Source organism: Mus caroli, unplaced genomic scaffold (assembly GCF_978045245.1).
Source record: "Mus caroli unplaced genomic scaffold, Mus_caroli_1 scaffold_14, whole genome shotgun sequence".
Classification (NCBI taxonomy): domain Eukaryota; kingdom Metazoa; phylum Chordata; class Mammalia; order Rodentia; family Muridae; genus Mus; species Mus caroli.
In genome coordinates, this window is record NW_028227269.1 from 19,219,077 (window position 1) to 19,242,504 (window position 23,428).

The 23,428-nt window shown below is 45.1% G+C and overlaps 1 protein-coding gene across 1 annotated transcript; it reads right to left on the reverse strand.

Annotated features, from left to right (window-relative positions):
* Window positions 1–279: 279 nt before the first annotated feature.
* Window positions 280–22,643, reverse strand: LOC147001162 (zinc finger protein 120-like). The gene is made up of 4 exons (XM_085830236.1): window positions 22,518–22,643; window positions 1,465–1,568; window positions 1,189–1,269; window positions 280–531 (listed from the first exon to the last, which is right to left on the reverse strand). The coding sequence occupies exons 1-4, from the start codon at window positions 22,641–22,643 to the stop codon at window positions 432–434; spliced, it is 411 nt and encodes a 136-aa protein (XP_085686362.1). The 3' UTR covers window positions 280–431.
* Between the last annotated feature and the right edge of the window lie 785 nt (window positions 22,644–23,428).

Consider the following 23,428-nt stretch of genomic DNA (forward strand, 5'->3'; position numbering starts at 1 on the left):
ATGGTGTTTTCCCTCATTATGGGTTGTTTTGCATCTTTCGAGATATCTGTGATGGTTATTACATGGCTGATATTTATAACATCCTTTTTATATGGGATATTTACGTGATGTATTTCATCTATATGAGGAAAATGGAAGAACTCAAAGCTTTATAACACTAATTGCTTTCATAATTTTTCCTGTAGCGTAATTATACCACATTTGACTGTGAAACAGGACAAACAAAAGAATTTCCAAATTCCTAGTACCCATAAAGATTTTGTACAGTGTGAGCTTGGAGAAGTTCCCAGTAAAATTAGAAAACCAATTGATTGCAAACGTTTATCATATTCACAATGTCTACCAAAGGCAGAATCTGACATATTTTCTCACTGCTCTGGGATAGAAAGCAGTACATTGCTTCTTTCAATATCCCTATGCTCACATGGCTTTCATCCATTGTGACACATGATATATACATTAAAAGAAAAATAACAGATGAAAGGTTTCCACATTGCATTCACACTGTTTGACTTTTTGTTCCTCATAGACATGTAATATATGAATTAAGGTTTCTCCTATGACAATACTCTTGACTCTCATAAATTGTACCCTAAACAAATGATCAATTTCACTATAAGAATATGAGTATCACCAACTTTCCCATGGATTATTTGCTAATCTGAAGGTTTGGGATATATATTTATCACTATTCGATGTGCAATATCTAAGTCTTGTAAGTCTATACACATTGTCAGATCAGTATAGCTCTAATAGAGCTACAAATTGAATGAAGGTGTCTCTTAAGGCAATGTTTCCTCATCTTGAGGAAAGCTTTGATAGATAAATCGGATAACTACATCGAGGCAGAACATTTTTTTAAGAATATTATAATTAGGGCCAGCAAAATGGTTCAGTGGTTAAGAGCAGAGAATGCTGTTCCGAAGGTCCTGAGTTCAAATCCTGTCAACCACATGGTGGTTCACAACCATCCATAACAAAATCTGATGCCCTCTTCTGGAGTATCTGAGGACAGCTACAGTGTACTTACATATAATAAATAGATAAATCTTAAAAAAAAAAGAATATTGTAATTATAGTTACACTTGAAGTATTGACATTTTACACTCCTGCTTTTCTTTAGAGCTTCCATAACATAGTAAAATTTCTTCAGAGGCATAATTGCATCAGCTTGCACATGAAAATTACCTTTCATTTCTTCTTGAACTTTGACAATGTCCTTCAATATGATGATTTTCCCAAGTGTAGCCTAAAACACAGTACCAGAAAAATGAATGATTTAGTATTGGAAATAAGGCAAAATTCAAGGTACTGTGAATTTTCACATCACTGGACACTATTTATTCATCTCAATCTTCCTTGTTCTCAATTGAAATAACAGAGCATCATCACTCACCAAGAGACATCTCTTCCCACTATTTTGAAAAGCAAAAGAAAATTTACAGTCATACCTATAACAGTGAGGTCTCCAGCATTACATCTTTGTAGAGACTCTTCTGGGAAGGATCCAGCAAATTCCACTCTTCCCCAGTGAAGTTCACGTGCACATCATCATAAGTCACTGCATCCTAAAATATCCCATACATGTGTACATCACAAAGCATGGTACTGACATCACTGTAAAGTAAATGTACACTTCCTTGATCATATATTTATGTAATTCTGGTGCTTCCTCCACTGACTTCCAGACACAGAAGTTATAATCTAAGTACCATAACATTTTAAAGAAAATTGAGTTGAAGGTTCACTTGTGTTGCTTATGAAAATTTTAAATAAATAGCGTAAAGTCTTTCGAGCGGAATTCCAATGAGAGGGAGATGTAGGGTAAAACAGATCAACAGTTCTGAGGACACATCCCAGAAATTCAAAGAAGAATCACTAACGAGAAAAATCACGGACAAGCAGGGTGTATGTGTTCATGTCTTTAATCCCAGAGTCACGGGCAGGTATACGTCATTGAGCTGGATCCTAGTCTGTTCTATGTAATACTTTCCAGGACAGCAAAAGTTACATATTAAGACCCTTACTCCACTGCAAAAATCAACCACGGAGACAAAAATGATAGAAAGAACTCAGTTGTTTACTACAGTTCCTACAAAGAAGTATACATTCCCTGCACTTCTGTACTCATCTAGCAGAAACAAGAAGTGTACCGCTTTAAACTGCACCATTAGTAAAATTTTACTAGCAATCAAGGCACATTTAATGGACCAATGGACAGATGAAAATATTAGTAATATAAGTGTTGAACATAAAAATCAACATAAGGCATGAGAGAGCGATAACTCAGCTGTGGAAAGCTCTTGCTGGTCTTCCAGATAACAGTGGTCAATTACTAGCATTTACGTGACCCATGGCTTTATGAACAGGAGTTCTGAGTCCACCCTCCAACAACACTAATGAGGAGGCACACATGATATTCATATTCACACACACAGGCAAAACACTCCTATTTATTCAAAAATTTCAAAACAAACACAAGAGTTTGGGGAAACATCAACACCCAGAATCCAATGACTCTGAAGCCTCAGGCAGTATTGATGTCATGAGCATATGCCATCCTAAAAAATAAGACTATAACCTATGTGCCCAGGGAGTAGACAAAGGGCCACAACCCTGCTCAAAGGAGAAACAGAAGAGATTGGGAGGAGGGAGTCTGTGAGGGCAGGGACCTAGAGTAGGGACAGTGATTAGGGTGATAATGAATATCTAAAATATAAGATAAACAAAAAAAAAAGGAAAGAAAGAAAAAGGAAATTTTTGAGTGTATATACACTTTCATCTTCCCCAAGATGAATCTAGAAAGGCTCCTGCACTGTTCAAATGTCTAAAGTCTCTGCTGACACTCCAGACAATATCTTGACAGCCACATCTTGCAAAATCAGAAAGCAAGTTATATCTTCCCAACATAAAATGGCACTGAATACGCCTTCCCATTCCAATCGATAGGAATGTGCACGTAGGGAGAGAATTTGGACAAAGGCAAGAAAAACAGCAGGGCAAACAACAAATCCTAGTTTTGTCTCAAACACATTGGACTTCAATTCCTAAAGGCATAGATGGTGCTCTTCCGGTAACTTCTCATACATCTCTCAGTTTGGGTACTTCATCTCCCTGTAGCATCTCTCCAAGGCAGATTTCTCAATGCGTTAGTTTTCTCCACAATCTGTGGTCACAAAATGCAACTCAGGGATCAACCTCACCACTTAAAGGCAAGGAACTCTCACAGAATCTTCCCTGGGATCCTGACTTTGTCAAAAGATGGCTGGAGTGGTGCTAAACTTAAACCATAGAGAAAGAATCTATGACCATGGTATTTTCATCTTTCAGTTTCCAGAAGCGGCACAATGTGGATGATCTTGTGAAGTTTGGCTTCTAAATTAATGGACCCTGCCTCGCTTGGACCACATTTGCAGCAGATTTTGTTTAAGGTTCCATCTTGGGATGAGAAAACACTTTTAATACTACTTCCATTAATTTAAAACATACAAGCAGGAGGAATTACTTAGGGTACCTTTGTAGGCACATACCCACAAGGGCATTTGCTCCACTAAGTTCATAGCCACTTTATTTATAACAGTTAGAAACAGGAAAGAATGCAGATGTTCCTCAACTGAAATGTGGACACAAAAACCATGTTTCATTTACAAAATGGGATGCTATTCAGGTATAAAAAGCAAGGACATCATGAATTTTGCAGAGAAATGGGTACAATTAGAAACTAAGATCTGGAATGAGGTAACTCAGGCCCAAAAGGACATGCATGTACATACTTATTTACAAGTGAATAATAACCATAAAGTACAGAATACCCACACTGCACTTCATAGACCGAAAGACACTAAAAAAGACAAGGCACAAATGAGCATGGTTGAATGTCACTCAGAAGGGGGTATGAAAGACACAGAAGAGGCAGATGGAAGGGAGAGTACTGGATGGGATAGTAGCTAAGAAAGAAGAAGGGGAGTGTTAGGAACAGGTGTGGTAAGAGACAAGAGAAGGCCAGAGAGACAGGAAAATGAAATGAAATCAGCAGATGCTGGGAGAGAGTGGGGTTAGTGTGGGATCATCTGTAGAATGTGCCTGAGACTATGAATGGGAGGGCACAAATGTGGCTAGGGAGGTGATCTTAACTGAGATAGATGGCATTGAGTTATGGACCAGAAGAAGTGGCATCTTGCAGTCAGGCAGAACCACCAGTGAAGTGTTCAGTACACCAAGAAAACCAAATACCTTTCCTCCCAAAATTTGTTCTGTCTGCAAATAAGGCAGGCAGAAACAGAGACTGAAGGAATGGCCAAACTATACCTTGCCCAACTGGTAACCCATCCCATGGGCAAGCACCAAGGCTGGCATTACTGAGGATAATTTGTTATACTTGCAGATAGTAGCTTAGCATCATTGTCCTCTGAGCGTCTCCATCCAGCATCTGACTGAAACATATGCAGAGACCCACAGCCTAACATTGGACAGGGCTCAGGGAGTATTTTAAAAGAGTTGGGGAAATAATTGACAGCCTCTGAAGGAATAGGAAGTCCATGAGAAGACCCTCAGAGTCAACTAACCCAGAACCTAGGAGATTCTCAGAGATGGAGCCACCTGCAGACCCTCTGGGTCCCTTTGTCTGCGTGGAATGGGTCTCTGGTCACAGGTGGGCAAGGAGTTGGCAGGAATTGAATGACAGACAGATTCACACAGGAAAGGTTGTGAGAATCTGAATGTAATTTGTCAAATTGAGTATCAAACTTTTTATACAGAAGAAAATAGGGAAGTTAGGTGACACATCTGCAAGGTGCAAATGAGGTTACTGGATGCTTAATGACTCTTACACAAAACAGAGGAATGTAAACACAAATACTGGCAGGAACTGGGCAATAAAATAACAGACAAAGTCAGCCCTATCTAAGGTCAGCTATAGTCTTAGAAGCCAGGTGTGAGATCAGGGGCAAGGGCTTTCACACCCAAGTCATGGTTCTAATTAGGGAGTTCCGTTCTAGCTAACCATCTCATGAATAATGCAATACTCTAAAACCACAGCCTGATCTACTTCCTAAACCATTGTAAATTCCTGTATATGGGAGCGACTTGGCTTTTATTCTAAGTGATAGTGTAATACCAGAGGTAATTCTGAATGTCACTGAATAGGCAACATTCTTACTGAATTCCAAGCCCATGGTCAGCTCAAGGACTTTCTAGGACATTGGAACACTGGTGAAGGCTTAGCTATGTCAGAATTCAATCTTAAAAGGCACTTATAATAAGATAATACTAAAAGAGAGCACATGGATGCATACACCAGACTAACTCGGGAATAGGGTATGAGTATATGGGTTAATGAGAGCGCCAAAACTCCAGGAGGTGAGCTTCCATGATACTCTTTGCCTCGTGAGTGCTTCCAGGCCTCTCGGCCTGCCAAGCAGACTTCACCGGAGTGTGCGTGGCAGGACGGAGGCCCACACCATACATGTAGTGGATGTGCTGCTCAGCCTTCATGGGGTCCCCAACATCCAGAACGGGACATGTCCCTTAAGCTGTTTCTGTCTGTGCAAACTGTTTCCCTAACTGGGCTGCCTTGTCTGACCTCAGTGGGAAAGGATGTGCCTAACCCTGCAGAGACTTGACATGCCATAGTTGGGGGTTACTCCAGTGGTTCCCAGCCTCCCTGGGGAGATAAAAGGGAGTCAGTGATGAGGGACTGTGGAAGGTGGAATGGGATGAGTGTACCGATTAGAATGTAACTTGAATAAAGAAATAGGAAGATTGAACAATAGAATAAAAGTATACAAATCAGGCAATAATTTTTAATCAATACTCAATATCTCAGGGCATAGGCCAAGTACAAAAGATTTTTTTTTTGTGGCCAAAATATCACACAAATGACCTCTTCCTGAAGTTTTTCAGTCTATTTTCCACTGAAATAGTATGACCTCAACTTCGTGTGCTGCATTACTGTCAACACTCCAATCTTCCAGACCCTATGGGAACAACCGATTAAGCTCCATCTACAGCTTTCTATGACTTTTGCCATCTCAATTTCTGATATTTTCCATATTCCTTCAAAAGAGACCATACATTCTGTCCAGCAGCAAAATCAGCTTTTGAAATAATTGCTGTTGTTGTTGTTGTTGTTGTTGTTTCTGTTGTTGTTGTTCTACCTTGCAACTCTGCTGCTGTGATGGTTTCCTCTGAGCAGAAGCATCTCAGGTAATAAATGTTTGTTTTACACGGTTCTGTCAGATCACAGCCCATCCTACTTGGAGTTCAGACTAGAAACTGAAGCTAGAAAATGAAGGCAAAAACATTTGACAAACACTACTTCCTGCTTTGCTTTTTTGCTTGGTCACTCTCTCATGCCCTGTAGCCTCCCTCAGCCTTGACGCAGGCTGATCCAGACTTCGACCTTGCTGCCACTAAGAAGGATATTACCTAGTGTCTTAGTCAGGATTTCTATTCCTAAACAAACATCATGACCAAGAAGCAAGTTGGGGAGGCAAGGGTTTATTCAACTTACACTTCCATACTGCTGTTCATCACCAAGGAAGTCAGGACTAGAACTCAAGCAGGTCAGAAAGCAGGAGCTGATGCAGAGGCCATGGAGGGATGTTCATTACTGGCTTGCCTCCCCTGCCTTGCTCGGCCTGCTCTCTTATCGAATCAAGACTACCAGCCCAGAGATGGTCCCACCCACAAGGGGGCCTTTCCTCCTTGATCATTAATTGAAAAAATGCCTTACAGTTGGATCTCATGGAGGCAATTCCTCATCTGAAGGTCCTTTCTCTGTGATAACTCCAGCTGTGTCAAGTTGACACATAAAACCAGCCAGTACACCTAGGGTAGAGCCTTCTGACCTTGATGGCTCTATTTGCTTTTCTCCAAGACTCTACTTACTGTTGAAAGGTCCTTGAGATGTTCTGGAGACAAGCCCTGTAGATCGCCTATGGACTGGCTCCAGGCACCAAGAATGGGCTGTTGGGGAATGGGCCTACCCTCTTTATAAGCATGGACTCTCAGTAAACTTCAGAGGCTTTGAACAGAAAGGTTTGTCTTGCCCTCATTCTTTTGTTGCCCTCTGATCTCTTTCAGCCCCGGGCTGCCTTTCAGGGGAACCCAGTTCACATGGCCTCAGGTGGCTACAATGCTCACCTAGCTCTCTCATCCAACCCACGACCACTTGCTTCCCAATATTGCCACCCTTCATGGAAGAGTCTTCCTATATCAATTATCAACACTATCTCTCAGAGACATAGAAACCAGCCATTCTGATGAGGGCACACCTGTAACTGAGGCTCCTTCAGATGACTGTAGTCTGAAATGTTGAGTTAAAGCAACTATGACACAGAGACAATAATAAATGAGAGAGTTGTAAAATTCCAAAACCAATGATCTAACCATATCATTACAGGACCCCTGCCACCACATCAGGGAGTTGGAGTAGTGTCTGAGCCAGGATAAATGGGAAGGGATCCTGGCTCAGAGCACGGAAAGATACAGTGGAATGGGGGGAAGAGAGGCTGCACTGCCCTGAGGTGAGGTGTCCTTAACCCTGGATTCCCAGACCAGGGAGGCCAAGGAGGTGGCCAAACAGCTGGAAGGTGAATGGAGGAGCAGATTGCCCCACAGACCTAGAAATAAGACTGCTGGTCAAAGGAAGATATGCTAAATTTGTTGGAAGGGATGAAAAACAACCTCCCATATACTGACAGCTCCAAGTTCAAAACTGCAGAGTCACATATAGACTGAGAACAGGGTTGTTTAGAAGGGGGCAAAATGAGGTCTTTGACCTTTCCACTCTGTTTTGCAGAGTCTGATTTTACCCTGAATGTGGTCATAAAGAGCTCTCTGTCAGGGACAATTTAATGGGTACAGGTCCTCTTGATAAGAGGGATTTAACCCAAGGTGGAGGGTGACTAACTATATCAATTGGGATAGAAACAGTCTCATTTCATCTCTCAGTCACAGAATACTAAAGTGCCGCACACATAATAGAGGGCCACGAAGGGGCGGTGAAGGCTACCCAGCAGTTCCTTCCACTTGTACAAGGGAGAAAATGAAAACAGGATGGCTGCTGTGAGTCATGGAGCAGGGTTCCAAGACTGCTGTAACTTCCCACAAATTAAGACCAGGGGCACACGACCCCTGTTCCAGGCCCTGGAACATCTTCCTAGCCCTTTCTTGTCATGACTCTCCAGCATTTCCACTTTAATGGAGTTCCACATTCGCTTTGTTCATCTCCCTCCATGAGTACTCAAGAAAAATCAAAAAACCAAGGTACACAGACACATTTCTGACAGACAGGTCACTGACACAAAGAACAGCAATGACACATCCTAACAGTGGTCTTTCAACCCTTCAGATGGGAGTCCTGAGGGTCTTGGGGTTCCAGTCAAAGCAGCAAGGTTTTATGCCCAACTCACAGAAACTGCAATGACCAGCACAGAGCCTATTACAATACAAACACACAGAGGCCTTTTTTTATGAGCTCAGTAACATGGACTCTCAGCAGTCAAACTCCCATTAGGTACAAACTGAGAGATCAAGTCTAGAGGTTTTGAATATTTATTGTAGTTACACCAACATTGGGAGGTTTACAAAAATAGACAGCTGCTATAACTGGTGGTCCATGTATATAAAGCATGCCTGACTACAGACAGGGGATGGAGGCTGGAAATGACATAAGCAGTTGCTAAGTCCCAAAGAGCAGGACATGAAATTACCTTGCATACAAATCAGCATTGTAATATTTTAAAAACTGTATGTCTGGCATAATGTGCAGAAACCAAGCAAGGGGCGCAAAAAAAAAAAAAATCTGACAACCATGATGGGTAAGCTGTTTTTGTTTTTGTTTTTGTTTTTGTTTTCTATAGGTCTTAGTTATCTCTATGTAGCTTCACCCTGCTGATGTACCTTAACTGGCTGTTGATAAGGGGATTTTGTCATGGGATTTTGGATGGAATGTACAAATGTACATTCTTAAAAAGCAAACTGTTTGGGCTTTACAAACTCATCTCTGTTCCTGAGCCCCTGATTATCAATAGAAACTCCTGGTTAACCACAACCATGCCTGTCTGTAGACTAGACTTTGTCCAAAGACCTACCTCACTATCTGTTATTGCAGACACTAATATCAGCTGCCCTTTCCACTGGAACAGAATACCACTGGAAATTTCCTCTCCTCCGGTGCAAGCCTCCTATAGACACCATAGACAACCCCCACCTGCCCATCCATTCCTGCCTCATCCCTGTGTCTCAGCCCCCACTTGGGCAGATACTCCCTGTTCAACCACATTCCATGCCTGAAAGGACACAAGGTAAGCTTCCATAGATCAACTTCATGATTGATTTCTTACCCCAGATTCAATTATCCCAGTTGTTCCAACATTGTATTAAACACCATGGGCTGCTTGACCTCTCTCCTAACTATGTCTCTTTGTGGATTACTAAGATCTTCTGTTCCTGCCAGTCTCTTCTAACAGCTTTTATATCACAAAGCATCCCATGTTGACCATACCCACCAAACAGGTCAGTAAAATAGGAAACTCTCAGTGAACACTCTCTTCAAATCCATGCATCAAACAGTAACCCAGGAACAAAACTCCCACCCGAAAAGACAAACCCAGAGGCCAGTACCTAGGTCAATAACCACCCCAACAGAGATGGCTACACACCAGCAAAGCAACATAGAGAGTAACAGCCAGAAACAATTGCAACCAAGAAATCCAAGCTATCCCATCACAGCAGGTCTGAGAAATTAAAGCATGCAACAGATAAAGTGCAAAAGAGGTTGTTTGGGGGAAGGGAGAGGAGTGAGAACCTGGGGAAGGGATAGAAGTAAACAAGAGGACCTGCAGACAGGCACACAGACAGGGAGGAGAAAGAGAGCCATGAGGGGAGAGATGACAGAGAGTGTGCATGTGCAGAGAACAGAGACAGGGAACAAAAATAGAGAGCTGCTATAGCTGGTGGTCCATGTATATAAAGCACCCCTGACAACAGACACAGGGGATGGAGGCAGGAAATGACATAAGCAGTTGCTAAGTCCCTAAGAGCAGGACCTGTACACTCAAAACTACAGAGGCAAGGTTCACCTGCAGAACAGGAAAGGAAGACAGAATCTCGGGGATTCAAGATGAAGAGAAAAAATTGATATCTCAGTCAAAAAATGTGGATTCTAAAAGGTTCATGGCAATAAACAACCGGGACTTCGGCATAATATGTGCAGGCGAAAATTACAAACGATTGGAATAGAAGAATATCTTCTCAGAGGTCTATCATTTTTCAATAAAACCATAAAAAAATTCTGAAATTATTAAAGTCGCTTTGCCAAATAATAACCAAATCACTAAATATATGAAGTAAAAAATATGAAAAAACGGCAACAGAAAAAAATTAACAAAACCTAAACAAAACAAAAACAAGTATAATGTATGAAATCAGACCTATTAGATTTTTACCTGTTTTTGTAATATATACTAAAAGACAAAGGGGTTTGGACATTTGTGCTACAGACTCAAAGAAACCACCCTTGTTTTCACAAGCCAGCCTAACTAAGGTCCAAACGATTTGGGCAATGATGGGGAAGTTATTAGAGGTCACCCCTGATGGAGCAAGTGAGGAGCAACACGAGAGACCTCACAGGTGCTCACATATGACTTATACTTCCCATCCAGCCCCAGAGAGGACTCACCACCCCAGCTTCCACTGCTCAGCACCACCCTGCCCCTACCCTCTGTGGGCAGTAACCCTGTGCTCACCATGCCTGGAATTCACAGCTTCCTGAGGTCCTCTCACAGCACCCAACAGCAGAGCTCAGAGCAGGTTATAGAGAACCATTCAAGCCTGCACAGCCACAGTGAACTTGGGGAAAGATACCCGGAAGATCCCGCCTCCTTGTCTGACTGGCAGGTCTGCTCTTGGAGACCTTGATTGGCCAGTGGGTCTCACCCTTCCTCAAGGTTAAAGTGTGCTTCATGTCCAGGGCCACACCTTTTCCAGATCTCAGGTGTGGTTTGCACTACATTAGCATTTGAGCCAGTCCCCCAACAGGACTCTCACCCCTCCCAGCTCTGGGGGAGAACTCACCATTCATGTGGGGCATTGGGCTAAGCATGGACAGGGTGGTCTTCAGTTGACCAGAGGTCTGAACCCCGGGAGGGTGATAATTCACTTACTTGACAAGGAAGGCATCAATTCCCTCATGCTTCTGGAACTCAGGCTCCTGCCTAAGTTACCAACCCCCACCCCCACCCTAGCCACCACAAGAGAAGCCTGGCTAAAAGTCAGGGAGGCAATATCCCAAGCTTCTGACCTTCAGGTTAAACTACTCCAGAGTTACCTAGCAACAGTAAAGACCATCAAAAGGGCTGTTCAGCCCCTCCTATCTCTCTTGCTCTCACTCCTTCTATCTCTTACCTCTCACTTCTTGCACTCCTCTATCCTCTTTCCTTTCTCTTTGTCTTCTCCTCTCCTCTCCTCTCCTCTCCTCTCCTCTCCTCTCCTCTCCTCTCCTCTCCTCTCCTCTCCTCTCCTCTCCTCTCTCCCTCTTACTCTCTTTCTATCTAGCCTTCCCCCTTCTAGCCTTCCCCCTTCTAGCCTTATAGGGGGAACTCTCTCTCTCTCTTCTACCTTCTCTCTTTCTCCCTGCCTTTCTATAATAAAGCTCTAAAACCATAGAATGTCTCCGTTCATCAAGGCCCACTGCGCTTGGAGGATGGGATAGGCTTTCTCGTAATGAGCTGTTTCTATTCTCCAGATGGAAGGCCTTCATGTGCTCCACTCCAGATCCACTGTGCTCACTCTCACAGGTGTGGGAACCTCTCATCCCTCTCTCCCATAACTCCAGGGCTTTAGGAAAGTAGTCCTGGGGCTCCCAGGTTGGACTGCCCCTTGTTCAGACCCAAAGAGGGGGGCCAAAGGCTTAGATGCCCACCCGGGGCTGAGCAGAGAGTGTATGGCAGCTCTCCCACATCTCTGTCCAAAGCATAGGTGGAACTCTGGCAGGGAGTGGGCCTTCCCACCCTTTCCTTTCTTGCCCAGGGCCCCCTTTTAGTTCCCAACACATTCCAGTTCAGGCTAGTCAGCTGCCTGCTCCTGTTCTCTGTGAGCAATGATCCTGCATTACCAGGACCTGACTTCAGACCTTGCCTGAGCTTGCCTCACATCACTTGCCTTCTTCTTCCTGAAATCCAGGGGAAGAGCATGCATAGCCCATTACCCAAGGTGCAGTGGGGTTATCAATCTGAGTGTGAAGGTACCCAGGCAATGAACATTAAAGAGGGATTTTAGGAAACAAGAGTTTTGTTTGTGGCTCAGTTCTGGGCTCAGGGAGACTGCAGCTCCCTTTCCCAGATGATAGGTACCAACCAACCCTGGGAGGAAAGCCAGAAATGTAAGGGAAACACTGTTGAGCCATCTTGTTAGCCAGCACATCGCCATCAGTGGCAAAGTAGAGAAAAGCCACAGTTGTATTAGGACAGGTTCTCTAGATAAACATATCTCAAATCAGAATGAATTTCTCTGTGGATATAGAAAGGAAATGTAATAGAATGTCTCTCTAATGTCTAATATAGAAAGGTTCTTGGCCAAGGGAACTTAGAAAAATCAAGGGCGGGTTATCATGTTGCAGGTTATTACAGCTGATATTCACTATGTACCAGAATTCTGAAGAAATAAGTACTTTCCAATGCCAATTTTAAAAATCAAACTAGCAAATCACCTTTTCTAAAATACAAAAATAGGGCAAGTATAAAAAAATGAAAGAACAACCCTGTTCATTGTCTTTTATGTATGTAGGATGCCAAAAGAATCTATTGCCTAGATTAAAGGTGGATCTGATGATCTCAAAAGATCAAGATTAAGAAATGGTTTCTCACTTCAAAAGGTATACTGAAGACATTTCCCTCACAGTAAGCAGGGTTAGACTTAGGGTTAGCCTATTAGAGGGTTAGGGTAAGGATTAGGGTTCTTAGTGTTAGGGTTTTTAGAGGCAAGGCAATGGTCAGGAAGCAGGGGTGAGCTGAACTGGAAGGTTTATTATTTATTTGTTAGTAATTTATTCTTTGACAATTTCATATGTGCACACAGTATATCTTGATTGTTTCTATCTCTCATTCCTACCTCTACCTACATCCTCTCTGACACTTCCACCTTCATGTCTCCATTGTGTCTTCTTTTTCCTCCTAGTTCCCCCATTTCTCCTCCCTCTCCATCCCCTCCTCTGTTCCTCTTCTCTTCTTCCTCATCTTCCTCCTCCTTCTCCTTCTTCATCACAATCACCATTGTTACTAAGGTCACTTAGTGCTGCCTGATGGAATATTACTCAATATCTGTTAGGCTGGATCTTGTGCATATAAAAGGAATGGCACTGCCCTGGGTGCAATGGTCACATTATATCCAGAAAGCAAGTGTTTTACCAAATGTGTCCTCTGATGCTCTTTGTACCCCCTCTTCTGCCATGTTCCTGTGGGTATTAGTTTTGGAGACTTTTTCTTTGATCTGAGAAGAATGTATCCTGATGATTAGGACAGCCCTAATTGGAAGGTCTGTTCCTAACAGTTACCTTAATTGGCATGGTTTAGCTTGTGCCCCTCTAAGAAGCAGCAGCCACTACACACAGATCTCCTGGTCTGGAAGACCCAGCCTCAGTCCATTCACTATGAGGCCTTTATGTACACAACCCAGATGGTTTTTTGGAACCCACAGCCCTAAGGGACCAGGTGTATTATTAGACAACTCACTCTGTGGCAGTGAAGGCCTCTCCTCAGTAAATGCCTCTAGAGGCTATGGAGGCAGCTCAGTTGGTAGAATGTTTGCCTGGCATTCAAGAGGCCCAGGGTTTGATCCCTGGCACCACATAAAACAAACATGATAATACATGCTGTAATTGCAGCCTCCAAAGGTGGAGGCAGAGGCAGGAGGATCTGAAATCCAAAGTTATATTTGGTACATAGAGTTCAAGGCAACCCTGAAGCCCTGACTAAAAAGTAAAACAAGAAAAGAAAAGCCTCTAAAAAAGGGCCTCTAATGCCTCCCCAGGGGTTAGCACTTGATATCTCTGGAGTTGTCAGTCTTGGCTCCTCTAAGTCGACAACAATGGAAGCTGGCCTACAGAGACTCAATAGACACCAGCTTGCACTAAGGAAACCCACCTCTGTACAGTGAAAGGACATAGAAGAACCAACCAGAGTGGTCAGAACTCCTGTTTTTTCACCTGCTGAAACCCAGAGTCACATGACTCCATGGTGCCAATGTGACCTCTCTCAAAAAGAAATAATCTTAAATGAGCCCATTTAATGCTTTCTTACTTTACAATTACTTTTCTTTATTTTTTGAAATTGTAATATAATCTCATCGTTTCTATTCTCAAAACCAACCCGCATACCCCCCTTCCTCTTTAAAATTCATAACCTCTCTTTTCCTTTGTTATTTTATACATATATGTATATTCCCTAAACATGTAAACACAGCCTGCACAATCTGTATAATATTATTTATATGTCTGGCTTCGGTGCTGACCATTTGGTATTAGGCAACTAACTGGCAAAAGCACATTTTCTTAACATAGAATCAAAGCTCATAAAAATGTTAGTTATAGCCAGGTGTGGTGGTGCATGCCTTTAATCCCAGCACTCAGGAGGCAGAGGCAGCTGGATTACTGGGTTCGGGGCCAGACTGGTCTACTAAGTGAGTTCCAGGACACCCAGGGTTATACAGAGAAAACCTGTCTCGAAACTCACCCCCCAAAAAACCCCAAAACCAAAAACAAACAAACAAATAAAAAACAAAAACAAAAAAGACTGTTTTCAACACAAGTCCTCCAGCCAGTCAATCTTCACAGTAGACCTGGTCTCTACCACTAAGGCATGCTGGACAGTGCCACTATTACCTTGGGGATGATAGGAGACCCAGGCTTCAAGTACCAGTGGAACTACTGGGCGGAGCCTGGGCCCATGAACAGCATCCCCTGAGAGTCTGTACAGTCCAGATGTTCATTCTCCTTTTGCAGTTAGAACAGAAAAGCGATTTCTAAGGTAACCAAGGACAACAGAACAAGAGACTCATGGCCAAGGAAGGAAAAAGTTAAATTTTAATACTTAAGAGTCAATATCAAATATATTTTTAAAACTAAATCAATGCCAAATGAGCAGGGTAGGGATGAATGGAGCTATGAAGAAGCCCTAACAAACAACAGGAGTGTCCCAAGGATGCACACAATGTTTCTCTATTTCCAGAGTATTTTGAAGTAACCAGAGGCTTAAAAAAAACTAAGATACAAAAATCAAAGCTGGGAAGAGGGTGGGAGGTGGCGCGGCTCAGTTTTCAGATTTATGCCACAACTACTTATTTTCTCCCTTATTTCCAAAGCACAAAGCTGACACCAGTTGCGCTTCTGCACTTTGCAAACTGGGCAAAGTAAGTGACTCAGAGAAAGTCATCAGGAAGTGAAAAGTTTCAAATCACCTACACTCTCACCTGTTACCAAGACAATAAGCTCCTTAGAGAGAATACATGGGGGCTGGGAAGGCAGCTTAGGGGGTCAGGTGCTTGCTGCACAAGCTTGTAAACCTGCATGGGGATCCCCAGGATTCAGGGGAAGCAGAGGCAGGCGGTGGGGAACTGATTCAGGAAAGCATCACAAGGTCAGCACAGGAGCCATCACACACACACACACACACACACACACACACACACACACACACACAGGCACACCTAGGGGGAGGGACAACAATTTCCATTTATATGCACACCTTCATCCATTCATCCATTTTCTTCTCCCCTCCGCCATTCTCATTCCAGGGTCTATACAGTATCTACAGTGAAATCTGGTAAAGCAGCTACCATTTACTAAGTCTACTGGGTACTGTACCAGAACCTTCAGAAATAGCCATGATTATCTAGACTGTGAACTGGACTGAAAACGGTAAAAGTATCTATGGGTGGTTACGGTCTCATCCCAATTAATATAACTGGAAAGTGATGGAGCCTGACTTGGAGGTGGCTGATCTAGCTATGGGCAGTTTTGAGAATGCACCATCACTAAGCATTACACAAAGCCATGCAGTTTGAGAAAGCAGCATCCAGCCAAGTTTAAACTCCACTTGCTGTGTCTATAACCTGAACTAATCTCCTAGCCTCAAATTCCTTATCTGCACAGCAGGGATAGAGATTAAACACAACAGTTTGATACCTGTAATACAGGTCAGGCACTGGCTAACTACTGACATTCTAGCTACAGGTGTGCAAGTCAAGAAAGCCTATTTCAGGGGCTGGTGAGATGGCTCAGTGGGTAAGAGCACCCAACTGCTCTTCTGAAGGTCTGAAGTTCAAATCCCAGCAACCACATGGTGGCTCACAACCATCCATAATGAGATCTGACTCCCTCTTTTGGAGTGTCTGAAGGCAACTACAGTATACTTACATATAATAAAAATAAATAAATCTTTAAAAAAAAAAAGAAAGAAAGCCTATTTCAGTCAGAAAATGACAACAGCTAGACATATTCTCCATTGGGAGCAATCAGGATTGCCAAAGTTAATCAGATAAGTTTACTAATTCCATAACTTATTTAAGTAGAAGGCCAGGGACTTATTTTTTTAGTTGTATTTCTATGAAATGCGTAACTTTTTGTATGTCACAAAACCTACCCTAATGTCTCATCTGACCATAAAAAGACATTTGCTTAAAGTCTAAGTATTGTAAACATGGTGTGTTATTACACTAGACAGAGAACAACATTTTGTTTTGGAAGTAAACATTAAATAATGTAGGAGGAGAAAGAAAGCATTATTTTAAGTAATCCACACTGAGTCCTTTCACCCTTCAAATCAGTTCATACACACTATTATCTTAGAGTGGATGCTGGCCTCACTTAAAATGAGATAAGCCTGCAAAGAGTTCAGGTTTTCCCTATTTCCAACTCAAATCCATTTTCTGCTTTGGAGGCTGAGTGAAGCCAGCCGCAATTTGATAGAAAGACCAAATCCAGTCTCTCTTTAATCTACTCAGTAACTGAGCTCTTGGGTAATCTCCTGCACTGCATGGAAAAGCAGCTTTGGGTTCTTCCAAAATAAACTAAAATTAATCAGAGAGAGGCCATGCCAACTTTAATTGCAACTCTTATTTGCCAGGCTTTCCAACATCTGCCAGTATTACTGATACCTAACTGATTAAATGCAATGAAGAGAAGCGTCCTGACTTTATAAACATGGGCTGTCTTTTAAGGACATCACACACAAGTGTCCTTTCCACAGAGGGAATCCTATCTTTTTGAATGTAATTATTTTCATAAGCATTAATGATGTATTTTCAAAACACTGTGACTATCTTCCTAGTGCTTTTCAAGAGCCCTCGTGGGGGAGGGGCTCTCATCCCCCTCATCCCCCACCTGCCTCATTAAAGGTATCAGTGGCAACTAAAGGTCAGGCTGAGAAAAGTGGACTAAAGCAATCTGCTCTCACTGAATTTGCTACAAAAGATTTACAAGCAGATCTTTGGGAAGACAGGAGAGAGAAAAGAAAGGGGACTAGGGTGAAGGAGAACAGATACCCTAGCTCACTTCCAAGAGCAGGATGCTGAACCTAGTATTTTTCATTGAGTCTAGTCCTGACTGTGTAGGTCTATAAAGACAAATATTTTTCACGAAAGATTAATAGTCTAGTCCCCCACCCCACCCCCGGCCCAGGCAAAGCCTAATAGCGAATGCTTTGTTCAAGCAAGGGGAAAGGATGTAATGACATAGCTTAATTTAAAAGCTCTCTGAACACCAGCCTCTGACACAAGTATTTTAAAATATGTACCTTCATGTTAAAATTCTGAGGAAAGGAAATGTAGTCATCGGTTCACTACTGCTACACATGTGTGTCTTGTTCTCCAGCTACCTTTTGTGAGTCCAGCTGGACGAACAAAGCCTACAGAGCTGAAAACACGAAACTCTAAATTCTGTTGGGGAGGTAAAGAAAATGATGTAAGTGAGGCTTTCCCAAGCTGTGGATAGCCGTGGTTTCTGGACTCACACAGCCTCTTCCAAGCCTGCTTCAATTTTCAACCCAAACTGCTTCCTTCTCGCAGTCCCTCTTCCCCAGGATCTGGAGAGCTAGCTGCTTAGCCACTCAATACAATGACTATGCAGGTCCTTTCCAGGTTAAGGGCACAGGAGCTGATCATACTGTCAACAGGCACCACACAGGTAGCCCAGAAGCGGCCACCAAAGAACTTTTGGACCTCAAAGAGACCATTCTCCACATCCCTCTATGTAAGGAGCCGCCCTCACATTCGCCATTACAAGATGGCGCTGATGGCACTGGCACCCGTGTTATCAAACCATCTGTGCATGCGCCGGGGTAGTTTCCCACCCCATGTGCTCTGCCTTCCCCGTGACGACAACTCCAGCCGATGGGCTGCAGCCAATCAGGGAGCAACACATCCGAGGCAGAGGACAGTCCTCCATAAAAGGGACGGGTTTCCGCCATTCTATCGTTCTCTCTATCTCTCTCTCTCTCTCTGGCGCTCTCTTCTCCACTGGCTCCTGAAAGGGTAAGCAATAAAGCTTGTGCCGCAGAAGATTCCGGTTGCCCTGAGCATGTTCTTACCAGGGGGAACAAAAGCGTGGGAAATAAATGGCGCCGAAACCCAGGAGCTACTACATCACCGGGAAGGAGCGTTTAATGAAGTGTTCCCACAAAACAGACTGTTGAGAAGGATCCGGTGTGGATTCAGAACTCTTCAGCTGGGGAACTGTGGTAACGAAGTGTTCCCGCAAAACAGACTGTTGAGAAGGATCCAGTGTGGATTCAGAACTCTTCAGCTGGGGAACTGTGGTAACGAAGTGTTCCCGCAAAACAGACTGTTGAGAAGGATCCGGTGTGGATTCAGAACTCTTCAGCTGGGGGACGGAGCGGAACCAGAACTGCAGCAAGACGTGTTACAGTTTTACAAGGTATGTCTGGTCTTGAACTTTCTCTAGTGTTAAAAGCCTTTTTGTTCCTTTTCATATGTCAACAAGTGGTTAAGGTGGGGTGGAGAATTCTGGACAAAATTCAAGACAGTCTATCAGAAGTAAAGCGGGGAGAGAGAGCAGGAAAAAAGAGGAAACATGGTGCACCAAATAAGTATACAGGCCTTTCCACGGGTCTTGAACCCGAGGAAAAGTTAATGTCAGGGAAAAATACCTGGGGAGAGATTAGAAGGAAAGAGGAGAAAAGAGACGAGTTTAAAGAGCCAGTTCTTAGTAGCTGTGAATCAGATGAAGAAATTAGCCCTTCTGAGGAAACAGACTTGGAGGAGGAAGCAGCTCGTTATGAGAGAGAAATGCAAGCTTATAGGTCAAGAAAGAAGCCAAAAGCTGCTGGCAAAGGCCAGCTTGCTGCTTGACCTCCGGGCAGTCAGCTTCAAGGTCATAGTGCACCTCCGCCCTATGCGGAGCTCCCGCCCTGCGTAGTGCATCAGCCCTGTGCAGAGAGGCAGTGCGCGGACTCGTTCATTTCAAGAGAGGCACAAAGGAAGATACAACAGGCATTTCCGGTCTTTGAAGGAGCCGAGGGTGGGCGTGTTCATGCTCCGGTAGATTATACACAGATTAAAGAGCTTGCCGAATCAGTCCATAAATATGGAGCCAATGCTAATTTTACCTTGGTGCAGTTAGACAGGCTTGCTGGCAAGGCATTAACTCCTGCCGACTGGCAAATGATTGCAAAAGCCGCTCTCCCCAGTGCGGGCAAATATATGGAATAGAGAGCACTATGGCAAGAGGCTGCACAAACGCAGGCCCGAGCAAATGCTGCAGCTTTGACTCCAGAGCAGAGAGATTGGACCTTTGACCTGTTAACGGGTCAGGGAGCTTATACCGCTGATCAAACAAATTATCACTGGGGAGCTTATGCCCAAATTTCCTCCACGGCTATTAAGGCCTGGAAGGCGCTCTCCCGAACAGGTGAAGCCACTGGACAATTAAGTACCTTATACCACTGCACAGGTTCAAACCTTGGCAGCCACATCTAATGATTGGGCAGTTTTAGTTACCTCCTTTTCAGGACAAATAGATAACCATTATCCAAAACATCCAATTTTACAGTTTGCCCAAAATCAATCTGTTGTGTTTCCACAAACAACAGTAAAAAACCCACTTAAAAATGAGATTGTGGTATATACTGATGGATCAAAAACTGGCATAGGTGCCTATGTGGCTAATGGTAAAGTAGTATCCAAACAATATAATGAAAATTCACCTCAAGTGGTAGAATGTTTAGTGGTTTTAAAAGTTTTAAAAACCTTTTTAAAACCCCTTAATTTTTTAGAAGTGGCTGGAGTGATTAAGCCTTCCAGTAAAGTTGCCAATATTTTTCAGTAGATACAATTAGTTTTGTTTGCCTCTCCTTTAACTGGAGAAAAGGCCTCACATGTGATTCAACATTGCCTTGAGGTATGGAGTGCTTGGGGGAAACCCAAACTCCTTAAGACTGATAATGGACCAGCTTATACATCTCAAAAATTCCAACAGTTCTGCCATCAGATGGACGTGACCCACCTGAATGGACGTCCATCTAATAAAACAGAAAGGGGGAGTCGAGGAGGCTCTACCCCGAGTACCAAGAGTGTCTGTGTCTATGGCACTCTTTACACTCAATTTTTTAAATTTTGATGCTCATGGCCATACGGCGGCTGAACTTCATTGTTCAGAGCCAGATAGCCCCAAAGACATGGTTAAATGGAAAGATATTTTAAATAACAAATGGAAAGGACCGGATCCTATTTTGATAAGATCCAGGGGAGCTGTTTGTGTTTTTCCACAGAATGAAGACAACCCATTTTGGATACCAGAAAGACTCACCCGAAAAATCCAGACTGACCAAGGGAATACTGATGTCCCTTGTCTTGGTGATGTCCAGTGTGACAACAACAAAGGGAGAGCAGCGTTGGGAGATACAGAATTGGATGGCTAAATTTGAACAGACCCTTTGAAAATTGAGACTTGCCCCACGCACTTGGACCTGTCCCTGACCAAGGATTATCTCCCCAACATTTTCCTTCTTTAAAGAATGGGTGGGGGTGGGATTATTTGGAGCTGTTCTTTGCTGTGGATTAGTGTTGCTTCTCTGGTTGGTCTGTAAGCTTAAGGCCCAAACTAGGAGAGACAAGGTGGTTATTTCCCAGGCGCTTGCAGCACTAGAACATGGTGCTTCCCCTGATATATGGTTATCTATGCTTAAGCAATAGGTCGCTGGCCACTCAGCTCTTGCACCCCATGAGGCTAGTCTCATTGCACGGGATAGAGTGAGTGTGCTTCAGCAGCCCGAGAGAGTTGCACAGCTAAGCACTGCAGTAGAAGGGCTCTGTGGCATATATGAGCCTATTCTAGGGAGACATGTCATCTTTCAAGAAGGTTGAGTGTCCAAGTGTCCTTCCCCCAGGAAAAACGACACGGGAGCGGACCAAGACCCCTTCGGGTGATGAGCCTGGGAGGAGGTTTTGTGTAAAGCCCCTATTTTGCACACTGGGGATTTGACCTCTATTTCCACTCTCATTAGAATGGGTGGCCTATTGCTCTTAAATAAAAGAAAAGGGGGAGATGTAAGGAGCCGCCCTCACATTCGCCATTACAAGATGGCGCTGATGGCACTGGCACCCGTGTAATCAAACCATCTGTGCGTGCGCCGGGGTAGTTTCCCACCCCATGTGCTCTGCCTTCCCCATGACGACAACTCCGGCCAATGGGCTGCAGCCAATCAGGGAGCGACACGTCCGAGGCAGAGGACAGTCCTCCATAAAAGGGACGGGTTTCTGCCATTCTACCGCCATTCTATCGTTCTCTCTCTCTCTCTCTCTCTCTCTCTCTCTCTCTCTCTCTCTGGCGCTCTCTTCTCCACTGGCTCCTGAAGGGGTAAGCAATAAAGCTTGTGCCACAGAAGATTCTGGTTGCCCTGAGCGTGTTCTTACCAGGGGGAACAAAAGCACGGGCAATACCTCTACAGCGCTGCTCTGTGGCAAAAGGTGGGCACTGCCAGGCCTCCCAAGATGGGATGGGCACCCGTGCCTAAGCAGCTTGGGGTCCCTGGATCTGTTCTACAGGTTGGCTCAGAAGCCACAGCTGTTCCCGTCGGGCTACTTCCGGAACAAGTTGGAGAGGTCCACTCAGGGAGAGCCATCACTCCGGGACGCAGAGCTCGCAGGGGTTCCCGGCTTGCAGCCGCCACGCACTCTGCAGGCGAAGTTGACCTCTCCGAGGATGGGAGCAAAGAACCTGAAACACTGCACTGGAAATGGGAACAGACAGGAGCATTCCCAAAAAGGGCCCAAGGTGGCCAAGCAGCCTCTCCCTAGAGCAGGGAACAAAGGGCTTCTGTGTCAGGCACTGCTGGCCCGGCTGCGTCCAGCTTTGGGGTACCAGAAACTTTTCCCGGGTGTGGGCGCAGGCGGAGGGCACTGGGTATTGGGCACCAGGCACGAAAGCCTACCGGGTGCCCAGGGCGCAGCGCGATCCCCGCGACCCTAGCCTCCCGCCCGGCGCGGGCAACGCTACCGCTCACCTCCTCGTTGGCCGCCACGGTGTTCCGGCACTGGGCCGTGCGCGTGGTGAAGCTAGAGGCCGTGGGCGCCTTGTAGTCCTCATGGGTCTCGGCCAGGAATTCCAACACGGAGATCTGGTCCGGCATCGCCCGGGCGCCGGGGCGCGGACTGCGGCCGCCTCAGTCGCCCAAGGCGCGGGCTCCAACCCCGCCGCCGCTCGGGGACTTGAACAAAGGGGAGCGCGGGCGCGGAAGTCGCCGCGGGGCTCGGGAGCCACCGCGGGAGGCCCGGTGGCAGCAGGGGCGCGCGCAGCCCCCAGCTCTGCCCGCTGTGCTCCTGGAGCTGCAGCTACCGAGTCCTCTGCAAAGGAGCCCAGACGCGGGCGCGCACAGTCAGCGGGAACCACGCACCACCAAGCCGCTGTCCGTGACGCCTCCCGCGAAAAGGGGAGGGCCCGGCTGGGGAGGGCGCGGAGGCCCGCCCGGCGGGGCGGGGCCCAGACCTGGCCGCCAATCGGGTCGCCCGCCGCTACCGCGCCACCAGGAAGCGGAGGCCTCAGCAAGGAGGGCTATGTGTGCTCAGGGCCTGTCAGTGGCTGTGGGCTGCTGGGTTGCTTCTGCCTTCCGGACGTGCTGGGGTTCGAGGCCGCACCCTCTCATAAGCTGCGGTGCCCGGCTCCCACCCCGCACCCGCCATGACCTCTAGCAACATTGCCCAGAGGGCGTGGAGTGGAACCGGGGATACTGGCTTCCCGGCTGGAAGGGAGCCCACCCTTTTGCTCCCCAATCCCACCCTTGGGCTCAGGATCCCCTGAATTCCCCACCAGAACCTCAGGGAAGGGCCAGTGAGACAGTGTGGGTAGCTCGCCCCCTACAGGACAGTGAAATCCTCCAGGGCACTTTAGCGGGATAGGGACAGTTTGGGATGCAAT

Coding starts and splice junctions, on each gene's coding strand:
- LOC147001162 (XM_085830236.1), bottom strand. CDS start 22,643: ATGCCGGACCAGATCTCCGTGTTGGAATTCCTGGCCGAGACCCATGAG. Junction 1,270..1,464: donor AAAGATGTAATGCTGGAGAC/CTCACTGTTATA, acceptor AAATCATTCATT/TTTCTGGTACTGTGTTTTAG. Junction 532..1,188: donor AGTTCAAGAAGAAATGAAAG/GTAATTTTCATG, acceptor CATATATTACAT/GTCTATGAGGAACAAAAAGT.